Source organism: Botryllus schlosseri, chromosome 7 (assembly GCF_051294905.1).
Source record: "Botryllus schlosseri isolate E-star chromosome 7, Bs_hap1, whole genome shotgun sequence".
Taxonomy (NCBI): Eukaryota; Metazoa; Chordata; class Ascidiacea; order Stolidobranchia; family Styelidae; genus Botryllus; species Botryllus schlosseri.
In genome coordinates, this window is record NC_137242.1 from 22,712,062 (window position 1) to 22,738,400 (window position 26,339).

Here is a 26,339-nt window from a genome sequence, read left to right on the forward strand (position 1 = left end):
CATTGGAAATAGGCTGGCTTTACAAGCTTCAGTATAGGACAATCATAAATTTATTTAAAATGCAGTTAACAAGTTTTGCTTTACTCAGAGCAAAAATTTGTCTCTTATGGTCTATGTCGACGAAATTTAGAAATAAATTTATTCTACGTTCCTCCTCCACATATTGGTGTTGGATGGACTCAAGTCAGATGCGAGTCATGTTTTCTGAATGACTTGACTCGAGTCACTGCCTTAAAATGACTTGTCTTGCCTCGAACTCGACGTATGTAGAATATGCAATCAATCAATAGTCAATTTTCAAGTCTAAAATAACTTATTCTCTGATGCGGGGGTTCTCAAACTTTATGTAACTTCGTACCATTTCGAATCATCTGCAGTCTTTAGTTACACATGTAAACACCATTTGACTACGAGGGATAAGCATTAACGCTACGCGAGTAAATATATTCTTGGTCGTGTTTTGGAATAAGACACACGATGTTGTTCAACTTTGCTCATAACCTAGAATTGCAAATGTAAGTGGAAGAGAAGAGCAAATTTATGAAGAAAGCTGGTCACATTGAAATATCACTCACTAATGTGGTAGTGGAGACGCCGGGGATTGAACCCGGGCCATCACACATGCAATACGTGCGCTCTGCCACTGAGCTACGTCCCCACCCTCTTTTTAACAAATTTACAAATTCCCGTGACTTGATTTGAAAGATATTGAAAGTACTTTACTTTGCTTGATCCGAGTAACAATATGCATTCAATCGAAGTTATTTGCAACCTTGCTACTCGACGGTATTGACTTGATCCCAGCGCTCCTATAAATACAACCATCACCAAATGCTCCAAGCAACTGTATCACTGCACTACACTGTACACTCTGCCTACCTCACCCTTTGCCTACCTCGCCCTCTGCTACTGATTTAGCTAATTTGAACACATACAGCACGCATGTTAGGAGTTTCTATTGCCCGCCGGAGATATTCGATACCCGAATGTTTCCAATGTAATATATTTCCGATTTCTACATATATGATGGCATCTCTCATTACTACTTTTGTGCTGTGAACGTGTTGAAGGCTACTTCCCGCCCTTTTTCCAGTAATAGTTTGTACATATCGGCGTTGGTTTTCGAGCTTTCTTCGACGCACTGCTGGAAGTATGGGAGTTTGGACAGTGCTTGTTTCCATCTCTTCACGTTGGGATATTTGTCCCATTCGCTGAATCCACTCATTCTCATAGTTGACACCGTGTGAGCACACGCAAAATCTGATAGAACAGTGAGATTTCCTGTCATTCGAAAGTATCTTACGTGTATGAATTTAATTTAATTATTATGCATCGGCTGTGCGTTGATGAACAAAGCATTGATGATTTGTTACCGCCTTCAAATTCTGATTCGCATATTTTTATTAATTAATAAGACTTACACAGAGAATATCTAAATATATACAAATTGTAGACCTTGTTGGACGTATATAATATATATATAACCGACGAAGTGGCGAAATATTCCTACAATAGCGTATAGTTCTATAGTTCATTGAAATTTGTAAATAGCCTACTACCATGTTTTCAACACCTGAAAAAGAGGACATTTATGCAGGCAAGTAAGCTCTAAGCCAGGGGTCACCAACACGCGGCCCGCGGGCCGCATGCGTCCCACGAGGTCATATTTTGCGGCCCGCGACTTGATTTGCGATTTCGGAAGAAAGCTAAGAAAACATTTTGCAAATGCTGAAATTGACCTGCAATGGCTGAAATACTGCCAAGACCGAGACGCTTAGAAAACGGTTTAGGGCAGTGGTTCTGTAACTGTGGGGCGTGTCGCCTTGTGGGCGCGTGAAAGCATTTGAAGGGGGCGCTGAGCTGCAGTGAACTGAAAAATTTTTCGCGCTTCGCGCGATTTATCTCGTGTTCATAGTTATAGTTATTGCTCTTTGTATAGTCCCGAATTCATATTATAGAATTCTGTCATCAACATTCATAACCATCCATGCCATTAAACTATCCGTTCGGATTGCTAGCTCTATGGATGCATTTTGTGATGTGACAATAAGGGGAGGGGGGACAATTTTCAGTATCATAAAGCGGGACATGTCTAGAAAGGTTTCAGAACCACTGACTTAGGGCTTCTTCACGAGATCAAGCTTTACGTGGAGATGGTCTTTCATCTAGTAGCGTATATCGCTAGCCCCCAAGGTATCGTGCACAGCTCAGAGTTCAAAATAAAATGAAATTGATGACGGTGATATTCTAATACAATATCACTTCTTTTGTAATCACTATGCCCATCGACTATGTTAGGTAGCACAGCGTTGTACTGACATAGAGTTTTAAAACGTGGTTGCCTATACTTTATATCGATATTGAATTCATGCGGCCCGCGGCCGCTACGAAATTTGAAAAGTGGCCCGCGACCCGTTTTGAGTTGGCGACCCCTGCTCTAAGCTATAGCCTTATAACTACTCACGCTTCTGCAAGAAGAAAGAACGAAGCCTACAATACAGTAACACTAATAGTAGGCTATAGGTCTACAAAACTCACACCTTTGCTCTATTAACGGGCCGTCTTACATGTGAGGTTCTGTGTGCAACTTTTCTTTCGCATGTTTGAACTTAACTGAATTCAAGTTCGAACTCAACTCAACATTCGCGCATTTAAAACCACGAATTTGTCGATACGACCAGCGGTACTGATGCTATAGCATCTGTTAAGTTCAAATTTGTGACTGATCATCCTCGCGTGTAAGAAGGCCCAGATGTTACGGTGATGGTCGAACAATGTTTACAAAGGATTGGCAGGGCAATTTGTTGAACCCTCTCTAGATAAGTAATTCACCATGCTTCATGGTAATAGTATTGTATGGGGTTAAAATGCGATTTCTCGCCAAAGAGTTTTGATGAAAGTATAAGCGACTAACTAGAAATACGAAAAAGAGGACATTTGGGAATTTGAGAGAGACATTGAAGGACCAATCACTGTTCATGAGAAAAGAGGACAAATCCTCCAGAAAGAGGAAAGGGACATATGGTAGGCCTGGTAAATACGCCGTGCACTTGACTACCAAAGCTATATAACACATGAAATCTCAACACATCGTTTCTAGACAACCAACAGCGATGAAGGCATAAATGCTTGCATCGCATTACCTGTATCATTCATGGATCATGATGGGAATCTATAGGGCTTAGGGCTCTAGGTATTTTGAGATACTAAAATGCATTGCTTATATATACAATGAAAGTGTGGTAGACAGCTATGTCTCTTATGAATTTCGGTCTGATCAGGACCGCATGACATTAATATAGGCTATTCCTATTACAAAATTCACTTACCCAAGAATGTTAGGTGATCGCCAAAGATGTACTCGCTTTTCGCCAGTATGCCATCATATTCTCGAAGAAACTTTTCGCAGTTGGGTAGAAATTCATCGACCATCTTCGTGGCTCTGCCATCGAACACCAATTCTACATTCTGTATAAATGAAATAGGTATAAGAACAAGTGTGGCCTACGTTGGAAATCCAGGTATTTCAATTCCTGTAATTCCCGAAGAAGTGGGAGATATTCAGCATAATCACTTATAAGGTTGATCTTTATTGCATAATTACGAATGCGTGCTACTTCCCGGTGCATTTGGTTACGTCAATGTGGTGAAGTGAGCAATGTAAATTTAATATCAGTTAGGAAAAATGCACATAGAGCATTAACAGAATGTACTCAGAATGTACGAATTTGGCGCGCCATACATTTTCCTCAAAGTTTATTACACTTACCAAATACTTTGTAACGGTTTGATAATTGTCGATATCACGCAACATAAGTTCGAGAAATTGTGATTGCTCCAGGAAATCCCGAGGGTAGAGTTTGTTCTTTTTGTCTGTCGGCTCGAATTTTGAGCAAAGATAAATGGCCATGGAACGGCTGTAAAACACGAATTAAATAGTCCTACTTATTACAAAAATATTTCTCATGCCTATAGAGAGCAGGCCGAAGTCTGTGACAATGACAACACTATTTGTTATTTCTAATTTGGACCTCCTCTCTATATTTATTTCGGAGTCTCGATGTCACGGTCGATTAATGTCATTTCCAAAATAAGATATGTATTGAGAGAAATTGTCATGCCAACAAACAATTTATCAAGGACCGGCATGAACAGAGACAAATGTTCGTATTCGTAGGGAAGGAAGGCAGTAAATTTTCGCCCGCATCACTATGGCTCTTTGACATTGGAGAGGCGAACGAGCCATGAGGTTCTCTACGCTCAACGCCAGAAGCGACGAACATGCGGTTTATCAGCAAGTATTCGGCCGGACACGACCGGAGTTCGAATGGATGACGCGCCGATCGAGAGGTCGAACGAAAAATTAAAACGTTTGGAAATCAAGTTTGAAATGGTGATACCGAATCGCTTAATCGATTACGAATACTATGATACTGTATAACCGAGCTAAGTAGAGTCATACAAACGTTTAGTATAGGCCTACATATTGTTTGCCAAACTGTTTTCCTCGATGTCCGTCTGGGCAACGAATCAGATACCAAACGCCCACTACCGAAAACCCCGCCCAACTTTGTTTCGTTTACTCGACACATAAACTGTGGTGCGCTAGCGGTATTTTAGTTCAAATGATCCAACTCATAGTCAGTACGATACCCGTGGAAGAGGCACAACACTGCAGACATTTCAGTACAGATACAATCAATGTATTAATAGTGGAAGGCAATTGCCCTTCTAAAGCCATACTTCGTTATGTTGATGTAACCACTTAAAACCTCGTCATCCTCGTGGTAGGGACGACAGCACGATTTCTCATGATACATCGCCGGCTAATGATAATTATTTCCGTTGATTGATTGATTGATTATTTGGTTGCGTAAAAACACATTGCTGCATAACAATAAACATCTACCAACAGTGTTGGTAACGGTGTCACTTTGAATGCATCTTGTACGATGCGACCACATATTCGTATATCTGTACTTAGTGCACGAATGTAGCTATCAGTTTACGGATTTTCAAAACAGATTCCCGCAGTCCTCTTTAGTGTCAGTGATAGTCGACAGGTTTGTAGATATAGACAACTATATATATATATACCTCGGAATAGTGGCTCCTAACCAAAGGTTCGCCGGAGATTAAGACAGGGACCCGACTCGAAAGATTCGTGATGGCAATAAATGCCTGTCCTGGCCACCATTGGCTGCTAGGAGCTACAGGCTCATTAGTCACTATGCCTCGAAAGATAAAGCGGCCGGAGAATAGCATGGTTCGGTCAATGTGGAAGAGAAATATATATCGCACTCGAAAGCACATAGTCAAGGATATCTGTCCAAACAAAGAATCGGTGGATAAAAATCTATAAGCATTGCGACAGTTGCCCGGATAATCTTCATTGATATAGGCCTATATTTGTCCGTTGTCAACTTCCATACTTTCTGTAAGTTTACCACATCCACCAAAGAAGATGTTGACATAGTTTGTATTTAGGAATATGTCCTATACTGCAAGCGCATATCACACTCACACGCAACATGGACCTGAACATCTGATATTTTAGACAACTCTGACATAACGCCAAAGGAAAATGGTGTCAGACTAGGGTTGCATTTAGGGTTGTGTTTGAAACAAAAATCAATTTAAAACAAACATCTATAAAACATGTTTTAAATGTTTGTTTTTTGTTCGTTTTAGCCATGACGTCACGAATTTTTAATTGTGACGCCACAGTGAATTGGCATTGGCAATTGAAAATATTGGGTAAATATGGCTCCTTCGACGAAATGGGCTTCCGACCATTGTCATAAGCAGGCCAAAAAATCTTTATCAAGGACTATACATCGTTATGCGCATTTTTACGATCGGCGGTCATCATCATCAGAACACCCATTCCGTACCAATGTTCTATATCTACATGCTATAACTGTTGAACCGACGACGATTTCGAGGTTTCCAACCACTCCATATCGTATACCTCCGCAGGCTCATACTACATGTTTTTCGTAAGTATTTAAATAAGTATATCATACTCATTCAACGTTTGAAAAAAAACACAATTTGTTTTTTAAGGCATTTGTTTAAAACACTGTTAAAATCGTGTTTTAAACAAAGTGTTTTAAAACACCGTTTGTTTCAAATGCAACCCTATGTCAGACCGTATAGCTTGAAACTTTTCGGAATTAGTAATTAGCAACGGTTACAAACACCAACCTTTCTGTCAGAATGAAATCCCCATCCTTGAGTACAGGTAACTGTTTCATAGGGTTCAACTTAGCGAATTCCTCGGTTCTTTGCTCTTCTATAAATATGTCGACTATCTTTTCTTCCCACTCGATCCCAAGTGCTTTTAACACCATCCACGCGACGCAACTCGGCGGGCTTAGGGGGTGATAATAATATTCAATCGTCATCTCTCCGGATATTATTATAAAAAAACAACTTATGAAACGATGAAATCACACAAAATACATGATTGGGAAAGGTAAAATATAATAATATGCTAAAGATATATTCACAGGCGAATGCTGGTAGCATGTTGCAGATATCTGAAATGCCAAATGCCACTGTTTCAACGTCATGTGACCAATCGCTTCGGGAACATTACAGAGTGGGGTATCAGTAGCCTACAACCAATCTTGAATAGGTGTGCCGCCAGTCCGCAGTGTCCGGTTAGGATAAAAAGAGGATTCCTTCAAAGAGGCGATTTATATAGGCTTCTGGCGCTGTTGTCGATATCGATGGTTGGAACCTCCGCTAGTGGAATCCTCTCTCCTCCGCACTGAACTCCGCCTGTCATTGGTCTCAGCAGAGCTGGCGAATGACCGCGTATAATGTTACAGCTGTTACTGTTGGATTGTCGATACAGCTGTTAGCATGATGATGTACTTATTGTTTAAACTTCCTGACGCACTTATACCAGAATATATGTTTATGGTATTTTAGGAATCTCCGATATAGTATTGACATAGGGCGTTAAATTCTAAGTGACCGCAAAGAGTTCTTGTGTAAGAATCAAGGACACAATTACAACTTGACCTGAGGATGACCGCGAAAGTCACGAGAATATACTGTCAAACGTACCGAAGCAAGTCCAGTGATACCGCAAATATATTACATCCTCGGATTATTCGTACTCTTGAAAACCATGAAAACCATTTTAATAGCCAGGGCACAATTGTAGGGATTCGGTAGATCCTTGAAATCTGATACTAGGTATTGGTATTAATTGTTTGTTTGTGGTATTCATGGTGTTTGTCGACTACTATGGTCATTTGCACCGGGCCAATTATCTACATTTTTATTCCGTAGCTGCCGACTTGTAGCAAGGCTGACTTCTAAGCATTAACATCGCTATTACGGATGAAGTGACGAGGATGAGCCTAGATAAACCCCCAACAACTAGGTAGACCTTCTGGAGTCGGCTTAGGTCGGTATTGGTATTAAGAAGATGTCGGGCTACTCAACTCTTTTCAGCAAAGAACCACTTGCAAAAATGTTCCTAGGTCAGATTTAACTATATTATGAAATAATATGCAGTCATCCATATATAATACAGTATAACTATAGGAAAAATTAACAATTTAGCAATAAGCAAAATGTATTTTGTTCCGTTATAGTCACAGCTAGAGGGAGAAATGACATTTTTTTTTATATCTTGCTAGTTCTTTAAATCCTGGTTCTAACGAGGTAAGAGCTAGACCAGTGGTTCCCAACCTTTTTCGACTCATCGCCCCCTTATCAAGCTCGACACAAATTTTCGCCCCCCCCCCCAATATTTACGGATTCGAAAAGGAGGACGTATATATACGGGAAATTTATTCTATTACCTCTGATCGCTGGTGAATTGACTAAAATAAGGTCATATATTCTAGAAGGTGCCCGGAAAACTGGTTTCCACGTCTACTTTCCGTTGAGTTGATCTTATTTTAGTTAACTTTCGCATCATATGCAGAATAAGCAGTCTTCACGTGCATTTTGGCCGTGTGTATTAAATAGGAGGAGATGTGGTACCGATGAGACACTGGGACCGAAAATACTTGCAAAATTCTCTGTGATAATCTCATGATTACACTCCATGGATTTATCTACAATTGCATGTCGGCAGAATCCTTCCTCATATGCTAAAAAACTTCGACCTGCATGAGTTATGGGGTCTCTGGCGGATGTCTTCTGTTTTGGGGGATGTAAAATAAATTTCGATCGACGCATTCATTTTACTTTGAAATATTCAACACGAGTAAACCTGCAATAATTTTAATGTGAAGTATAGGGCTTGTACCAGACTTTATAACGGCACATATTTTTTATTCAATACCATCCTTGGGTGGACTTTTTTCAATTCAAATACATAATTTATAGAGTTAAGGCCAATGATACCATAGCCAAATCAAGCGAAATAGTTGGATTAACTAGTCATGCATCAACAAAAAACATGCCCACACACATAGACGCTGTATTTAACAATTACCTATGATGTTTTATCGTTATAATGATCTATTTGAAAGTCAAAATCTTGATTTACGGGCAATGTGTATGTAACACCCTCAAATTTGTAAGTTTGTGGTTAAATCGAAACGTGATTTCATGGCAACATTTGAGGAATTATTTATTCTATTTTCTCGGCGGTTGCGACCAAACGTCTTTTTTGGATGGTGCTGTAGCTTAGATTATATTAGCCTACGCATCAAGAATAGTTGGAACAGTTAAGTTTTTGATCATATGTCTCATAGGTCCCCAAGGTCGTGTTCCTTCCGACCCACCGGGTGGGGACCGATGATACGTTCGAGCAACAAATATTGAACGTGCAAAAATATGTTTTCAATTGAAACATATTCATGTATATATATCCGGTAGGTAGAGCTTATATCAAAGTGTTGAGGCGGCAAAAGATCTGTTATTATTGGTTGGAGATTTCGGGGCCAGAGATAATTTTGCAATTCTTGATTCATCGGTACCACATCTCCCCCAATATTTCACAGGACTTCCTAACATTTTGCCTCCCATCGCCCCCCCCAGTCGCCCCTTTGGTGTTTTCGCCCCCTTGTTTCTCAAAAAAGCCTCCTGGGGTGCGATATGGCCCAAGTTTGGAACCACTGCTGAGATAGACGAAGGCAGTGGTAAAGGTTTACACTGGCCATACAGCTGCAAAATCTATTCTGTTTGAAAACCCTGACTCACAGTTATTACTAGTCTATGGAACAGAACAGAAAGAATAAAAACATTGCCCTTTTTGCAAATCAACGATAATGGATTCGGTTTTTCCAAAAAAACTAAGTAAATAATGAGACAGATAAGGGGGAACAGAAACGTGGTCAGCACATAACAAGACGCGGTGCATGATCTACCCAGCAGCGGTAAACGGCGTCTCATACACAGCACAGGAATTTCAAATTATTATCCCGAAGACACACACTGCTGTTAACAAAAAATTTCGACTAATGGCTTCAAGATAGTGCCATGCATGTAGTTGCCATTACGACACATTTATTACTTTCATACATTTGGTCTGAGAAATATGCTACCATCTGGCCTAAACCACGAGATCGCGTTTATCGAAATCGTGACACGTAACCGTCACTGTCGAAAGAGAGTCGACAACCAACGGTCATTGATAACGAATAAACAGTTATAGGTATGGTAAATAGTATTTTGCGCAGTGACGATGACTCGGCGCGATCTAATGTTTGTCTTCAAAATCAGAATCCACAGTTACTTATCTGTAAGAACCAACAAAGGCGCGAGAAATGCTTCGAGAAAATTTGGTAAATTTAGGTTGCGAACAGGAACCGCTGAATCGGACTGCGCTCCAAATGAGCACAAAGCCGGGCGGCCGTATAACTGGCAAATATAGCACTGAATAGTGAGCAAACGTCTGTGGACAAGACCTACACGGGCAATCGCCACACTGCCTAAAATACCATTATAATACATTGATATAGATATTCCAAGCGTATTCAACTGGACAATTGACATTTCTTACACAGATAACTCCGTGACATGACTTCATATTTGCTGATACGATTGTTGATATAGCATATGTGCATTCCAATTAGTTGTGACAATTACCTTTGGTGAGTGTTAGCCGAAAATATTCGGGTTTATTTCAATGTTAATATTGAAGTTCTATACCTCCAAGAATGTCTTTAGGTAAGTAGCTAAAAATAATTTTTCCCTTGCACATATGTCATCCTCTGGGGATCCACATTAGCTAAGCACTTGGATCGAGTTAGGAGTCAACGAAATAAAGCCATCAAACTAATATGCTTTTGCCAATCCCAGAGCTCGCGTTAACCCCTTGTATGATAGTCTAAAAATCTTGAAAATTGATGATACCTACACTCTAGATTTGAAGACGGTATTCTAAAGCATAAGTACTACAATAATACCCTACCTGACATTTTCCCTGACTATTTTACCCATTTCAGTGAACATCATTCTCATTTCACAAGAGGTTCTCTTGTGAACTTGTATCTGCCTAAGGATCACCATAAAACCATTGCCTATCAAGGTCCTCAAATATGGCACTCCATTCCAACCTATATTAGGAGCAGTTCTTTATACGCATTTAAGACACTGTGCCGTGCCGATCTTGTTGAATCATGCGAAAGCTATGAGTAATTCTAGTGTGAACAAGTACCAGTCAACATACCTTGTTTATTTGACATTGATGTATTTCTTAATTCCTTTCCTCCATCTGTACTGACATGTACTCTTACATCTACACCAGGGGTGTCAAACATACGGCCCGCCAGACGATTTCATCAGGCCCGCGAAGCAATTCTGAGTGGATTGAAATATACTTATATCCAGGACATTTGTAACAAATGTAACAATTGTTGATATTTTCTGCAGGAAATACTTTGAATAAATATTCCCTCAAGACTACACAAGTGCACATGCCGAGCATGGTCTTAGACCACATTATAAACACCCGACCGCGGTGTTGAGCTTTCACTCTCTCTGATTCGAGCAGGCAAAAAGTGCACACTGAGTTCAGTGTTTTACGGAAAGATGGATCAAAAAGTAGCTATTCACAGAAGTGAAAACGTGTACCATTAAATATCTTGTGTATTCGCCAGATTACAACTACAGCAAAGGGAGCATAGAATTATGGCAACTTTTATCGTCGTTAGCTCCACTGTTTTGTCGGCTGTTAACTGTATTCAACCGGACAATCATCGTATTTTTGCCAGTACAATTGTTCGCTAATGAAGGTGTTGTGACTTGCTGGAATAGAACCCCTATGATCCGTGTATTACCGTATCTATATGTGCTTCATAATAAAGCATTCAAATGACAAACAGGGACATGAGATAACGTTTGGGAATCAGTTTACTGATCCGGCCCGCGGGCGATTCGAAGGCTTGAATCCGGCCCGCGACGCTATTTGAGTTTGACACCCCTGATCTACACTGTCAGTCTCACCATTCACTGTTTTAGTGTGATGTACGCAATTTATAACCAATTTCCTCCTATCAGCTGCAGTAGAGTCGATGATCAACAGATCACTTCGCTGCAGCTTTATCTCGTAATTAAAAAACATATACATTCTATATGTAGTTATGTTATAGCCCAGGGGTTCTCAACTTCCCTCGTATAACGGGCCGCATTTTCACACTAAGAGACGCTGCGGGCCGCAGAACTTTATCACCATGTATTTGTGAGCTACTATTAAATTTAGGTCTATTTATCAGTCTTATTCGGGCATTTAGTGCATTTTTATGCATTCTAAAGCATTAATGGAGAGCGTTCGTAGGTTCGCAGGTGCTGTTTTTTTTGTGAGAATATCGATCTTCAAGTGGCGCAAGTAAATCCCTTCATGGAGCGTACATTCCATTCGTTGCCATGTCGGTATTATAGTATATGCACCCCTCAAACCCTTCCACCACCAGAGAACCGAACTCTCTGTTTCAATGCGTGAGCGAGCAAGTATAAAATTACGGTGAATTTTTCGTTACTGAGGTCATTATCACTTTGAGCTCTCAGTGATATGAGAAGAATTGAGACGTTAGGGGTCATTTCTGAGCAAATCAATCAACTCTTCGCCTTCCCTTCCATGGCTGGAGCCCTACACCAATAGTTATGGAAGTCAGCTTTGTCAAATTGATGTCATGGTCCCCTTCCCACGTTTGCCACGTCAGCATTTCCTCTGGAAATATGCCCATGACCATTCCTATAAAAAGCACCAGGATAATTAGCTATGCAATGTGTGTGCACTGTGTGCATCGATGGATAGGTCCAATGTTAGGCTAAAGTAGTCTACGTGCCAACCTGTTACAGAGCATGCGATAAAATATCGACTGAGATCGCTATTACTCTTCTGGTGATTGCTGAATCAGACAACTGTACCTTCGAAATTTGTCAGGTGATTTGGGACTTTTTGCTAAGTTCCAGAAACAGCGAATATTCGCACAGTACGTTAAAGTTTTATTGAAGTCATACCTTCTCTAGCAGATTCTTGGGTTTAGCGATATTCCAAGCAATTTTGAACAATGCGTCTGTCACGTCGTCGGCAATTTTAAATATGATTCGAAATATGGATTGCTGGGCTTGAAACCAAGCTAGCAACGTTTGATATGTATAACTCCAGATGAAACTATCGTGCTATCATTTCAAGCTTCTAGGCTTTGTTACAACAACTGTTCTTCGACAAATGTGACACATCGGTCTTCCATAACAAAACGGGGCCAGTAGTGATTATATCGAAAGGAGTCGCGGGCCGCAAAACAATCGTCTGCGGGCCGCATGCGGCCCGCGGGCCGCGGGTTGAGAACCCCTGTTATAGCCTATACCTCTACATTTGTAGGCCTACAGCATGTCTTATTTGTTTTGAACCTCATACTCTGACCAAGTTTTCTGTATGTGTCTGTATGTATTTGACGTTTTTGCTATTTACCTGATATTAGTTAGTTAGTGGACAGCCGGATTCTGATGGCGGGTATTATATTTATGTTGCAATCGATAGAATATAGTGGTAAGATATCGTGGTGGTATACGTTACACAGCTGCAAACACCACTCGGTTGCGAGTTCGAGTCCGACAGAATTCCTAAGAGTTGGAGGTTTATCTAGGCTCTTCATCGCAATGTAAGCGGTGCCTTACAAAGGCCTAGTACGAAAAGTAACCCGTGATACAATTAGGCAGATTTGGAATTATAATATGGAAATACGACCTGGTGTAAATGACCGCAGTAGTCGAAATACCATGAATAAAAAATTGCAAGATATCCGCAGCTTCAACCACTTGAATATGTATATTTGATGGGTTTTGTGAGTCATGAAACCCACCACATAAACCAGATATGGGTTCTTTGGTTTGGTTCGTTTGAATGTACAGATTGATATATTTCAACGGTAAACAGATTACAGTGTGTCAAACTCAAATTGCGTCGCGGGCCGGATTCAAGCATTCAAATCGCTCGCGGGCCGGACCAGTCAACCGATTCCAAAATGTTACCTCGTGCTCTTGCTTTTCACTTGAATACCTTAAACCATATATAGATAATACGCAGATCGTAAGGTTTTTAAAGTAGCAAGTCGCAAAACTTCTGTTCTCGAACAATGAAATTGGCAAAAATACGATGATTGCCAGTTGAATACAGTTAAGAACTGCTGAAACAGTGGCATTGATGAAGATATAAGTAGCCACAATCTATGCTCCCTTCGATTTAGTCGTAGTCTGGCGTTAGCTCTGCATATGGGTTGCGAGGAATACAAGATATTTAATTGGAAACGCGGAAGTTGCAGTGTTGGATGACTCGAGTCATGACTTGACTCGAGTCAGACTCGAGTCACCTTTTTCATATGACTTGACATGACCCGAGTCACTTTGCCAAAATGACTTGACTCGGCGGTTCAGAAATGTGGCTTGACTCGTGACTCGGAGCAAATTTCACGAGTCAATTTCGAGTCATCAAGTAAACGTTGTCGATTAAATCACTGCATCTTGTGTATGTTCGGATTGTTCTCGATACGCCGGTGTCACTTAGTGAAAGCAACCAGTCATTCACTGATAGTACATTTCACTGATCCTCCATTGTTATATCACAAATAAATTGACTGCAAACGTAATTATCACAGCTTACGTTGTCGTAGTAGTAGATTAATCTAATAGTAACGTATCTCTGTTTCTTAGACGGCTCAGTGGCCAGTGCTAACATTGCGCATAGCGCTCACATTTACCAATCCTCTTGTATGATTTAAATCGAACGAATATAGTTTATGCGTTTATATTCTCACGGATGTGTGGATGGTTGGGTATAGTGTAATGTACGTTATCAATTTGTTCTAACTTTACGAGGCTTCGTATTCGATCCTCAATTTTGGATGATAATAACAGACTATAACATGTAGCTATACAGTTATTCACGTATTTTATTAGCAGTTCTACGTGTGCGTGAGTGGTACAACGCCTTTTTGCATGTATTTAACTTCATATTTGTTATTTGATTCAAGATAAATGACCAATTAATGTCCTTAATGCAGCGAGCAAAATGTAATGACTTTGAATCATCACTCATACTTCGAAAATTCACTGTGACTTGAATTGTGACTTGACTCGTGACTTGACTCGAGACACCTCCACAAACCGAGTGACTTGACTTGACTCGAGTCACCTTCGAAAATCGATTGACTTGACTTGACTCGAGTCAAAATGTGCAATGACTCGAGATGACTCGTGACTCGAAGGTAGTGACTTGCTCCCAACACAGTTGTAGTTTGGTTTATTATTAATAAACCGCTAGTCCGGTTTCTCTGATGTGTGGGGATATATTAGGTCGAAACTGACGCAGCAATGCGACCATAAATCTTTCAAATATATATTTGTGCAACTAATATATTTCCCTGTCCATCACGGTTCCGTATTGACGTTTTCGCTTCTATGAATAACTACCTGTTTGGTCCATATTTGTTTAAAACTACGAACTTAGTGTGCACTTTTTGCCTTCTTGAAATTAGATGTTGATTTCACCGACTTGTTACTATAGTGGTAACTAGAATGAAACCACAGTGATGTAGTCGGGTAATTGGCATTATAAACATGGAAGTATTTTCTGCAAAATATCTCAACATTTGTTACAAATGTGCTGGAAAATTTATTTAAAAAAAAATCAATCTACTCAGAATTGCTTCGCGGGCCGGATGAAATCGTCTGGCGGGCCGTATGTTTGACACCCGTGGATTACAGATAATTCAATGGTCAGATGAGGTGAATGACCAATTTTCAAAAATATTAAAAACTGAAATGAGCATTGGATATATTTGAATGATTAAATCACTAAATTTTATTGGCGGACTGCTGCACATAGTCTGATAATTCCTAGCGGTGTCAAATGGTCATATTGAACGGTGTGCACTGTGCAAGTGTGCAGTTCTAGGGATGGTGTGAACCTCCGAAAGGTTCAGGTTCGTGTGAACGCGAACCTTTTTGAAAGGTTCTGTGTGAACGCGAACGTGAACCTCATGACGTCACGTGACGTCATAATGCTAATTCTAACCCTACATTTCAGTGACGTGATAGCCTATAATAATATGTAGACGACACATAGCGACGACTCGGGCCACATAATGCCACAATGCTGAAGTACATATTGACGCCAAATATATTAACTGGGGCAATCAAATGATATAATAATCCCATAAAATCAATATCTTCCGTCGCTTTGCCAACAATTTTGACGAGGACTTGCAAGGTAATATAATCTTACGCCTTAACGGTCTAGGCCAGACCGGACAATGTATTCGGCGTTGATATTGACCAGAGTGTAAAACGGGTTTCTATATACTTGCTACCTATATTACCTCATTGACAAGTTATACAGAAGTAGCCAACATCCCAATTGCACGGATTTGGTTTGTATGATACAATAAACATATAAAATCAAGATTTGACCCCGTAACCCTACTAGATTTTTATCATCGGACAACGATATCAATTTCATTGATTGGGTGAATAAGCATCATTCGCTGACTGCATGTATTATTTCGCTCTAGATTTTGTGTGATTGCGGGTCAAGCTCACAGCATAGAGTCACCAAATATTCGAGCAAGTTTTGTAACAAGCAAGTAAAATTTTCGAGATTGTCAAGGTGCATGCTCGTTTAGTGTTGATTTTTTTTATGCAGCCAGCGCCGTGCATATAGTGGCCCGCAGTTGAAATGCAGTAAATTTCAACCAAAGGTGGTATAATGAGGTGAAAATTGTAATATATGAAAAAGGTTCACAGTGCAGAACCTACCGAGGTTCGTTTGTGAACGTGAACCTCTAAATTTCTGAGGTTCACACACAGAACGCGAACGTGAACCTCACGTTCACACCATCCCTAAGTCTAGGAATCATAATGTCATATCTTTATCGCCCCCTATCGTACCATGCACTCAAAGTAATGCAATTAGATAATGTGATTATGTGTGTTTCCTTCGTCAATCCTAACTCTTTGGCTGACCCCGGTAACCGGTAATGGCGGCATAAAGCCCTATTCCATTTTTAAACTGGGGTCCTTGAACTAGTTTCAGGGGATCCGTGAAGGGGTGTGTTGAACTACAATCAAGAAACTATCCTTCGGCAGTGACGGTGTGAGTGGGACTGTGACTACGTTGTCTATATTTGATAGCTTATTTTAGGCGTGGAATATCCTAAATATAGTTGATGTGAATACTTTCCAGTGATCGGCTTCTGAAATGTCGAGGTACGCGCAACAGCTTACACAACCTGAAGGGGCTCGCGATCAAAAAAGTCAAGGAAACCCTGATCTAGTCCGTCCCGTCTCCAATCCTATTTCTTCAAAATGGAATCCGGCTCCGATCTGGCTCAGTCAGTACTAGGGTTGGATTATCCGGATAACGGTTAACCGGTTAACCGCAGGTATTTTTACTATCTGATATCCGGATATAATTCTGCCGGTTAACCGGATAAAAAAGCATCGTTGCTAATGTGTTTTACACTTTTTAGTAAGCTTCAATAACTCGTATTCAGTGTTGTGCGCGGCCGATTAGCGAGAAGCGTGTTGCCAATTAGCGAGTCCCCAAGGGCTTAGAGAGAAGATCGTTACATTAGATCAGTGGTTCTAAACCTTTTTTCCTCCGGCGCTCCCTTTCAAAAATTATCGCGCTCTAGCGCCCCCCACCCCGTATTGTAAGGACTGTAATGACGACAATGGCTAAGAGGAAGGGCCGTTACAGCCCTTCGCCAGTCCCCCTAGCGCAGTGGTTCCCAACCTGTGGTACGCGTACCACTAGTGGTACGCGAAGGTCTTCCAGGTGGTACGCGAGTAGATTCTGTTTTTTTCGACCGAAGGGAGTTATTATATCAGGTGGGGTTGAACACAAAGATTGTTTTCCGACAAATTTCAGGCTTAGTACGGCCTCCTCGTACTCGACTCTAGCTTCTCACGCTATTCCCCAGCTGCCAATTTTCCCTTCTACGTGGGAGTGCGAGCAAGGATTTTCATCCTTTCATCCCTGATGACTATTAAGTCGAAGAAACGAAGCCGACTTGTTGCGGCCATGCGACTTTCGATGCGCTGTGAGCAAACATATGCCCCGCATCGACCCTCCCCCTCCCCCTTGATGGGCGTGAAAGCATCTGAAGGGGGCGAGAAGCTGCAGCCAACTGAAAATTTGTTTCGCGCTCCACGCCATTTATCTTCGTTTCATTGTTTTTGCTTTGTGTATAGTCCTAATTGCATATTTTAGAATTCTCTTATCAACTGTCATAACCTTCCATGCCATCAAATTATTCGCTGGGATTGCTAGCATTCTGGTTGCATTTTGTGATATGACGATTAGGGGGGCGCGAAACTTTTCACCATCATAACAGGGAGCGTGTTTAAAACAGTTTGAGAACCGCTGAGCTAGTGGAAAATAAACAACTGCAGCCATCGCAATAAATATATTGACGTTTGTTGTTTGCTGGTATTTAAATATGCTGTTCTTCTTGTTACTGGGGGTGTAAAAACGATTACATGCATCCCATCAACCCAGGCTGATAATGCCTAGTTTAATAGCATTTGCTACTACGCCTCGCATAGGCCAAATACGTGATTATGACGTCATAAAGGATGGAAGATTTTTTGACCGCCGTCGGCGCGCGTAACTTATGTAGGTGGTACGCGAGCACTGCATAAAACCTCGAAACTGTACGTGGGTGAAAAAAGGTTGGGAAACACTGCCCTAGCGTGATGAACCAAACTTCTTGGAGCATCGCCCCCAAGAACCCCGTCGCGTGATATCAATAGTCAGCAAAGTTTGTGTGGGCTGGTCGCCCTAGGCGCCAAATTTTTCTATACTGCGTGAATGAATAGGTGGTAATTGCATATATATGTCGCAATAAACGTTTTAACTTCCCGGCTCACGTAATCAGATTTATCAGTAGCGCTGAGGGAGCTGTTGTCTTGGAAAATGAAGGCCAGGTAAATAATACTTGAAATGAACATATTCGGGCGTGCCCGTTGGTACAAATTACTTCATTACTTGTTACTTTGTTACCTCTTGTTCGCTATATTGTCAAAAGATATTGAAGCGCATAAACTTATTAAACTAAAGTACGCACACGGTTTAAAATTGGTATTTCTTCACTGGCAAATAATTTTTCTCTAATGGATGTTATTTGTCCTGTGGGGTGCAGATTGCGACGACATGATAATTCGGGCCTATGGACAATTAGACTTATGTACATTGAAGTTTACGGTGGACATAAGGGCAATCTTCTTCGGCTAAGGTTTTCTCGCTGACGATCTTTTTGGCACACTTCTCGGAGTCCCTTATTGGCCGGAACTTCATGTGTCTTCGTGCATCGTGGCGTGGTAATGGCCGACGCCGAAATGCCTATTTATATTTTCTATAATTATGCGTATTTTTTCGTCGGTAAAACATGATGTATAATTTATGTCCATTCACTGAAATAATTTAAGGCACCGTTCGAGCCCCCCCCCTCGATTGGGGGTTTGGGTTGCAGCAGTGTCGGTCCTGGTAAGAGGTCAAAGTCCAGTCGGTCTTTAGTATTGGAAACATTTCGCGATTTAATCGCGCTCGAGGACCACTCGACTATAACCACATAATAATTGTATGTGGTATATTCAGGGTCAGATCAAGGTCGTTATAACAACAATCGGGTACGGTCTCAAATCCTGTGGTTCGAACCAGATGTACACATCCTTAATTCTCATCTGCGATGGGCAATACGCGGAAATTTTGGATTTTGTTTTCGTGCTTTGTGTGACTAAGTAAGTCAACTGCGAATAGGATGCATATATCTGCTCAGTGCTCACATTGAATTTAGTACTGAACACGGTTATTAATTTTAACATGAATGTATTTCGAACAAAGCAACTCATATTGCATAACGTTCCTGTGAGGTTATGGACCACAACACTAGATAGTATCATCCTTTATGATACGATGAAGAAATATTCGGACGATTTAATTTTGTAGCTCTCAAATACATGTATATTTAGTTATTCCTTTCGCACACAAAGCATATTTTATGTAAAAAGGGCTCTCACTCTCAAAAGTGATATACAGTGCCGCCTCGCCTTCTTCGATTTCCACACGCTGTGCGCTGCAGGATATAATACTTAGTTCGATAAATATTGTTGAAAATAACCCCAGCAAGAGTGACGGTAGTGTTTTAACGGGAAATTGACGATCTAACAGTACGCGCAATTCATTTTACATGAATTATAATAACCAACTACATTAATGAAAACATATGTAGCACACGTCGCCGCGTAGCGCGACCAAAATTTCGAGATTTGACATGTTTTGTTGAATGTTAATTTGCTTTGAACACTGATTAAGGATATGTCCTACTACTACATCATCTACTGTGAAGCCATTTCTTTTCAGCGCCCCCCATATCGCCCCCTTGAGCTCAGCGCCCCCCATATCCCCCCTGAGCGTTTCCGCCCCCTTCAAAATCGTCAGCACCCCTTGAGGGGCGCTGGAGGTAAGGTTAAGAACCACTGCATTAGATCATTGATTGCCGCACGCTCGGCTATCGTCTCTGGCCTGATTTATCGCGTGATCAACAAGCCTATAGTTCAGCTGGATTGATGAATCGCATCTGCAATAGGTCCTGTGCAGTGTGCACACTATTCCATCGCTGGTCTGCACAATCGCATCTGCATTGACTGATGCTCACGATATTATCGCTGACCTACATAATCGCATCTGCAATAGGCCTACGACAGATATCATCGCGTCTCGGACCTAGCATGCGTTAGCTCCTATCTCTAGATGGCTTGGTGACGATATGCTGTTAAGTGTATTCTAATTAGTGATTCTGAGAGTGATACCGCGAAACTGAATGACATCGAATGTTCGCAAACATGTGCGTGCGTGCAAGCGTAATTGATTTCCGCTGATAATTAATTTAAAAAAAATCGAAACCCCCTCATTTTATTTCAAACCTCCCTAAATTTTCGGCGGGCTGCGTGCCTGATCACGTGAATTAGAGCGAGGTATCATGTCGGCATCAATTCCAGTATCAGTTAACAGCTACTCGTCCTTCTAGTACTACAATCCTAAACATAAGAATGGTCAAAAGGAATGTAAAGTCGTTGAAGTTTCCGGGAAACGACATGCCAACCTTATACTCTCTACGAAGCGCTGCTTACTATTCAGCCCACTTCTGTAGAAGCTGAAAGAGAATTCAATGCACGAGGACTCTTTGTTACAAAATTCCGGACCCAGCTACAGGATGCCACAATTGATGCATTGTGCTTCATAAGGAAGGTGTTGGAGAAGCAGTGAACATTAAATTTGCGTGGTTTTTCTCGTATTCGCTCGTACTGCGCGTGTAGGTATAGGTACTCTACAATAACACTGTGTAATGATTTTGCGATTCGTTTTTCATGCAGACCTCATGAAATCGATTATCTCACTTAGCAGTTATTATCCGGTTAACCGGTCAGATAAATTCCAAATATCCGGATATATCCGTTATCCGGATAGTGAAAATTATTGATATCCGAACTAACCCTAGTACCCAATCTGATTCTGACTCAATCCTATACAATCACTGATTACTACGACTGTTTCAGAGAAAGTGCCACTGCATGGGGTTCGTGGGAACATTGGTTAAGAACCGCTGCTTTCTAGACACGGAGTGTTGACAAATATTCACAAACGCTGCTGCTCTGTACCTGCTCGCGCAGACACACAATAGGTTTATTGTATCGATTGTGTAACATAAACAGGGATATCTATCAGTTCTAGATATCCCTGAACATCAATTATAGGATTCATTCTAATCTTTGATTGTATTAAACATCTAAATCAAAAGTGTCACGAGGTATTGGTGAACTTATCATTTGTCCCAAATCAATTAAATACATTAGTTCACCAGCGAAATTATGTAGCTTAAAGCGTACTTTATTTCTGAGTTGAAATGACCAATCATTTCTTTTGCTCTTGGGCGGCGGCCAATGCCATAAGAACTTCAGGTCCCTTCTCCAAAAGAAGAGTGAAAAGCTGTACATTGGCATCCGTCGGCGCCTTGATGCATTCTTCGAAGTACGGAAGTTTCGAAAGGGTATCTTTCCATTTTCTCAAATTCGGGTACTTCTCCCAGTCTTTGAAGCCGGTCATCGCCATGCCGGAGACGGTGTGTGCACAGGTGAAATCTGAGAAACATAAAACACGATTTGTGAGCAATTCAAACCTTTGTCACCGTTCACCATACTGAGCTGGAGTATTAAACTGCTAGACAAATTACACCCCCATCCGACATCTCAAACATGTAGTATAGGCTTACCATACGTCCTCTTTTAAGAGGATTTGTCCTCTTTTTTGACTTTTTTGAAAGTGGCCTCGGAGGACGCCCTTTTGTCCTCTTTTTTGAGATTTTGTCCTCTTTTTTAGGATTTAGAGCAGATTTAGAGCAAATTGCGAGTGATATGCCACATATTAGCACACACACATGAAGCTCCGACGGGTGAAAAACGGTGAATTTAGCTCTGAGCGAAAAGATGCCCTTTTTTTTTTTTTTTTTCTTTAGTCATCCACCTGGCATTGTGAGTTCTGAGCGGAAGAGATGACCTTTTTTTCTTTAGTCATCCACCTGGCGATGTGCAGTAAAAAACGTTATTTTGAGATCTGAGCGGAAGAGATGACCTTTTTTTTTTTTTCAGTTAACCAGTCACAAAGTAGGAAAAATTAACCGGTTTTTGAGAATTCTACTCCGATTTTGAAAGTTGGAAATTTATGAAAAAATGTCCTCTTTTTAGATTTCCAAAATATGGTAAGCCTAATGTAGTAGGCTATGTGTAAGTGACTGACAAATATATGCGTGATATTAAGACGGCTACGATGTGCCGTTGTAAGTTCAGAAACGTATATTATCTCCATGCTTCAACCGACCAAGCCACTTTCGAGACCCCTGACTTATCATAATGACGGATAACAGTCTATATACTAGTGCGGAGCGGATCGAAAAATTCTCCAGTCCTACTCCGATCCTGTTTTTTAATCTCTAGTCCGACTAGAAATGACCGTGATCCGTTCTGAAAAACTCCGATAATAATTATCTACTCACAAGATGGTACTGAATATTGATTGAAGAAATGTAAACTGGAAATTAAAAACTCAAAGATAAAGTCCAGTCCAACCGTTATCTGAAGTAGTTGTGCTGACTTGGACTTAGTGTGTGGTTTCTTTTCACGAAGGTTTCACTTCAACTACTGATTCGAAGGTGGAAGAGGGTAAGGCTGCCCTATATTCTTATTAAAAGTACTGCTCCAGCTCCGACCCGACTCCGGGCGTATCAGAAAAAGTGTACTGATCAGGCTCCGAACCGGCTAAGCCAAATATGAGAAAATCAGGTCTGATATCCAATCCGGCTCCGGTCCATGCCCCACTCTACTATACACCAGTGCACGATGCACCCACACAAGATGGATTTCTAATGTTACGAAGAACGAATATAGTATTGATATCAAGTTAAAGCTGTTGTAGCAGCCCTGCTTGCTACTGCCGCAGGTGACCAATATTATCGTTGTCACGCATGCAGTACCGTACTCGCGCTCTTTCGTGCTGGACTGTCTCCGCGAGCGGACTATCTGCCGCTCGTCCGAAGTGTTGATGTGTAATTGTGTATACGCCCGGTTTGGGTTATGTTGCTGGAATAAACACTTGCATGTACCGTGAACGAAGATCTCTACACTGTTAGTGACCGTAAAGAGTCATTGTGGAGAAATTGCGAATTCAAATATAATTATATATGAAAGATAGCTGCATACCGGTATATAGTATACAGTTATACGTACCTAAGAAAGTCAAATGAGATCCGAAAATGTATTTGTTCTTCGCTAGAATATCTTCGTACTCTTGGAGACGTTCTTCACATCTTGGTAATAGAGGTTCGATCACGCCTTTTGCTCTGCCTGCGAAGATTTCTTCGCCATTCTGCAGGAAGAGACGTGTGATCATTCATCAGAATCCGATCTACGAACTGGTCACCTAAGTGTCCACTGTTCACTGCAGTTATCACAAGAGCTATCGTCCGGAGATGACTAGCAATATTCGAATACCATGACAATTATTTTCATCCACCGAGACAGCAATTTACGCGATTGGTTATCCTTCACATCCGAACTCCGGCATTGACGAACTTTAGGCTGATTCTCATTATTTTGTAAATTGTGCCAGAAGCGAAAAAGCTCAGCATGCTGAATAAGGCATGGATTGCAGGTTCGGCGCTATCATTTCGTTTTTTTTCGCAATACCATTGTAACGGGAAAGCGGAAACGCAATAACAGATGACCAAGCAAGGCAGGCAAATCAAGACCATGACTTCGCATTTTTGTGCTATATGCTGTGAATTTTGTTCGATACATTGCTAGCCGGTTTCCACGGACAGTTGACCTTTATTAGCCAGTTTCAGAAAACCCCGCTTTTCGCGTGTATTTTTTGTCGGGTTGACCATTTCAGTCTAATCGCCTCACTCGAAACGAAAAATGTACCCCATACGAAAAAATAGAACATTTACGCGTCATCTGAGAAAATTTTGTTTTTATTGTACAAAGATGAAAAATACTCGTTAAAGAGGACAAATGGTATTCCTATACTTAGCAACTTAACAAGTGACGAATACGCTGTATTTGACACCGCACTGTATCGAGACTATACCCGTAAGAAACTATATAGTCTTGTTTGGATTAAATATGGTCCGACGCACATTTAGTGAACACAAATCCGCCAAATGAGGGGTTGTGACCGGGTATGAATTGTCTGACAAACGCAGACTAGTAAATATCATAGACTACAAAGATATCGGGCAATGAAAAACTGCATGCGTTGTGCATCACGTTTGACAGGCTATTGGCATAGTTGTACCAATAATTGTAGTGGAAAATAATGTGCACAACAATAATTTTCATTTCTCAAGACAGTCAATGCAATTGTTGCAATATCACAAATTGGTCTGATAAAACTTTTCAAGTTGGACTCTTACCAGGTATGTGCCGAAGAAGTGGTAATTGTCAACATCTCGCATCATGAGCTCGTGGAATTTGGCCTGTTCCAATGGGTCTCTCGGATACAGCTTTTCCTTCTTATCTGCCTTCTCGTACTTGGTGCAGAGGTATATGGCTATTGATCGGCTGTGTAACGAGTAATGTTTATTACAAATTTAGACATCTAGTAGAATTGCTCAGACCCTCCGCCTATATTAAATACGTCTCGTATACTGTGTAGCGCTTAGCGGACCGAAATAGTCAGCACTGAACAATTGCAAGCTGAAGCATATTTCATATAGAACATGCCTTCTGTAACGATTCACAACCGGTATGTCACTAAAGAGCTCTGCGGAAGTGGTGCACGGTCCATGCTGGGTAATTTTGACTGTTAATTCAATCCCGTGGATGTGCTGTGCACTTGTGCAGACTTTGATGCATGCAATCGAATGCTGTATTAGAAATTCAACAATTGTGCGTTGAAATTGCTACCAATGCTCGTTATTGATGCTTATTACACACGAAAACGTCTTGTACGCATCCTGTCTGCACAATGGGAATAGTTATTACACAAGAAGATTTGGCACAGTGATGTTAAATCGTATAAATGCGACGAATTTGCAACGGCAGATATTAACTATAGGTCTACCTATATTCCAAGAGCCGATCATTTCAGCAGCGAAATTGCCGCTGATTACCAGGTTATTGCTAAAGTCGGCATGCCATGCTTGGGATAGACTATCTTGCCTATATACGTTAGTCGATGTTTTCTATTCGTTCGTTACATCTATAGCGACGCGAAATTCATTAACCTATACCTCTCGGTAAGAGTCACGTCGCCATCTTTCAGCACGGGGACCTGTTTTCTGGGGTTGATTTTAGCAAATGCGGCGCCTTTCTGTTCGTCTTTAATCAAATCAACGACGGTTCCCTTGTAATCAATCCCCAATTCCTTCAGGATCATCCAGACAACGCAGCTTGGCGGACTTTGTTGGTGGTAGTAGAATTCAATCGTCATATTGATAAGACTGATATAATATATTATGAGAAAGACACACTGCTGAAGATTCATAAAAATCATAGCCATCAGTTTCATTTGTCTATCTGTACATAACAATACCTTATACAGAGCTATTAAATTTTTACATCGCATGGTGTCTTGTGTATCGCATTATACACTATGTGTGTGTGGAGCGGATGAAAATTTGTCCCCGCGAATATTACGGCTCAAACATATAATCTCTGACGCGCAGTCAGGCCGCTACTATCGTAAACCATCAAGGTCATTTTATAAAGAGGTTGAAACTGTAGTCCATTCTTGGTACTTGACAGTTAGCTATCATTGGTTTAGTAATTCTACGTCTTATCATAAAAGTTGGCACACATGATCGCAAAAACCATGGAGCTTGGTGTTGAGTCAATATTGGCTCAAGCTTTTGTTGCCTTCACTTCACACTAACCGTAAGCCAAGTCCCGTGACTGGCCGACTTCGTATATTCTAACCTCACGAAGCAGTATGAAAATTTCAAATTTATATACCCCACTTTAATCAGAAAGACACACACCGCAATTACACTGATATTTGGGAGCTCCGAGTCTAAACCAGTGCTATTAATATATGTTATTTGTATGCTATTGGTAGACGAAATTGCGGCAATAAAACAACTTACATACATTTATTGATAGTAATATGCTAACCTAATACTTCTATACCGCCAACACGCGTTTATAATACGCTTCACGTGTCACCGTCAAAGGTCTAAATAGGAAATAGAGTCGATGAATGGTATAGTTCACTCAATGCAACTAATACAAGCATAATAATGAGAATCTAACTGCTATTACTTACTCATCTCCAACCTATTAGAGACCCAACTAAACCTGTAGGCTGC

The 26,339-nt window shown here is 40.9% G+C and overlaps 2 protein-coding genes and 1 non-coding gene across 3 annotated transcripts; all 3 read right to left on the minus strand.

The window, feature by feature from the left end:
• Positions 1–586: 586 nt before the first annotated feature.
• Positions 587–658, minus strand: Trnaa-ugc (transfer RNA alanine (anticodon UGC)). The gene has a single exon. It is a non-coding gene; the product is annotated as a tRNA-Ala (tRNA).
• A 283-nt stretch (positions 659–941) lies between these two features.
• Positions 942–7,681, minus strand: LOC145443282 (glutathione S-transferase 1-like). The gene is made up of 4 exons (XM_080321273.1): positions 6,208–7,681; positions 3,770–3,917; positions 3,330–3,468; positions 942–1,260 (listed from the first exon to the last, which is right to left on the minus strand). Exons 1-4 carry the CDS (start codon positions 6,405–6,407, stop codon positions 1,043–1,045), a joined length of 705 nt encoding a protein of 234 aa, XP_080177399.1. The 5' UTR covers positions 6,408–7,681; the 3' UTR covers positions 942–1,042.
• Positions 7,682–21,125: 13,444 nt separating this feature from the next.
• Positions 21,126–25,533, minus strand: LOC145443669 (glutathione S-transferase 1-like). Its single transcript, XM_080321605.1, has 4 exons — positions 25,266–25,533; positions 24,447–24,594; positions 23,260–23,398; positions 21,126–21,618 (listed from the first exon to the last, which is right to left on the minus strand). Exons 1-4 carry the CDS (start codon positions 25,526–25,528, stop codon positions 21,392–21,394), a joined length of 777 nt encoding a protein of 258 aa, XP_080177731.1. The 5' UTR covers positions 25,529–25,533; the 3' UTR covers positions 21,126–21,391.
• Positions 25,534–26,339: the final 806 nt, after the last annotated feature.

Coding starts and splice junctions, on each gene's coding strand:
- LOC145443282 (XM_080321273.1), bottom strand. CDS start 6,407: ATGACGATTGAATATTATTATCACCCCCTAAGCCCGCCGAGTTGCGTC. Junction 3,469..3,769: donor AAACCGTTACAAAGTATTTG/GTAAGTGTAATA, acceptor TCATTTATACAG/AATGTAGAATTGGTGTTCGA. Junction 1,261..3,329: donor CGATCACCTAACATTCTTGG/GTAAGTGAATTT, acceptor CTGTTCTATCAG/ATTTTGCGTGTGCTCACACG.
- LOC145443669 (XM_080321605.1), bottom strand. CDS start 25,528: ATGATTTTTATGAATCTTCAGCAGTGTGTCTTTCTCATAATATATTAT. Junction 24,595..25,265: donor GACGTGACTCTTACCGAGAG/GTATAGGTTAAT, acceptor CTCGTTACACAG/CCGATCAATAGCCATATACC. Junction 23,399..24,446: donor ACTTCTTCGGCACATACCTG/GTAAGAGTCCAA, acceptor CTCTTCCTGCAG/AATGGCGAAGAAATCTTCGC.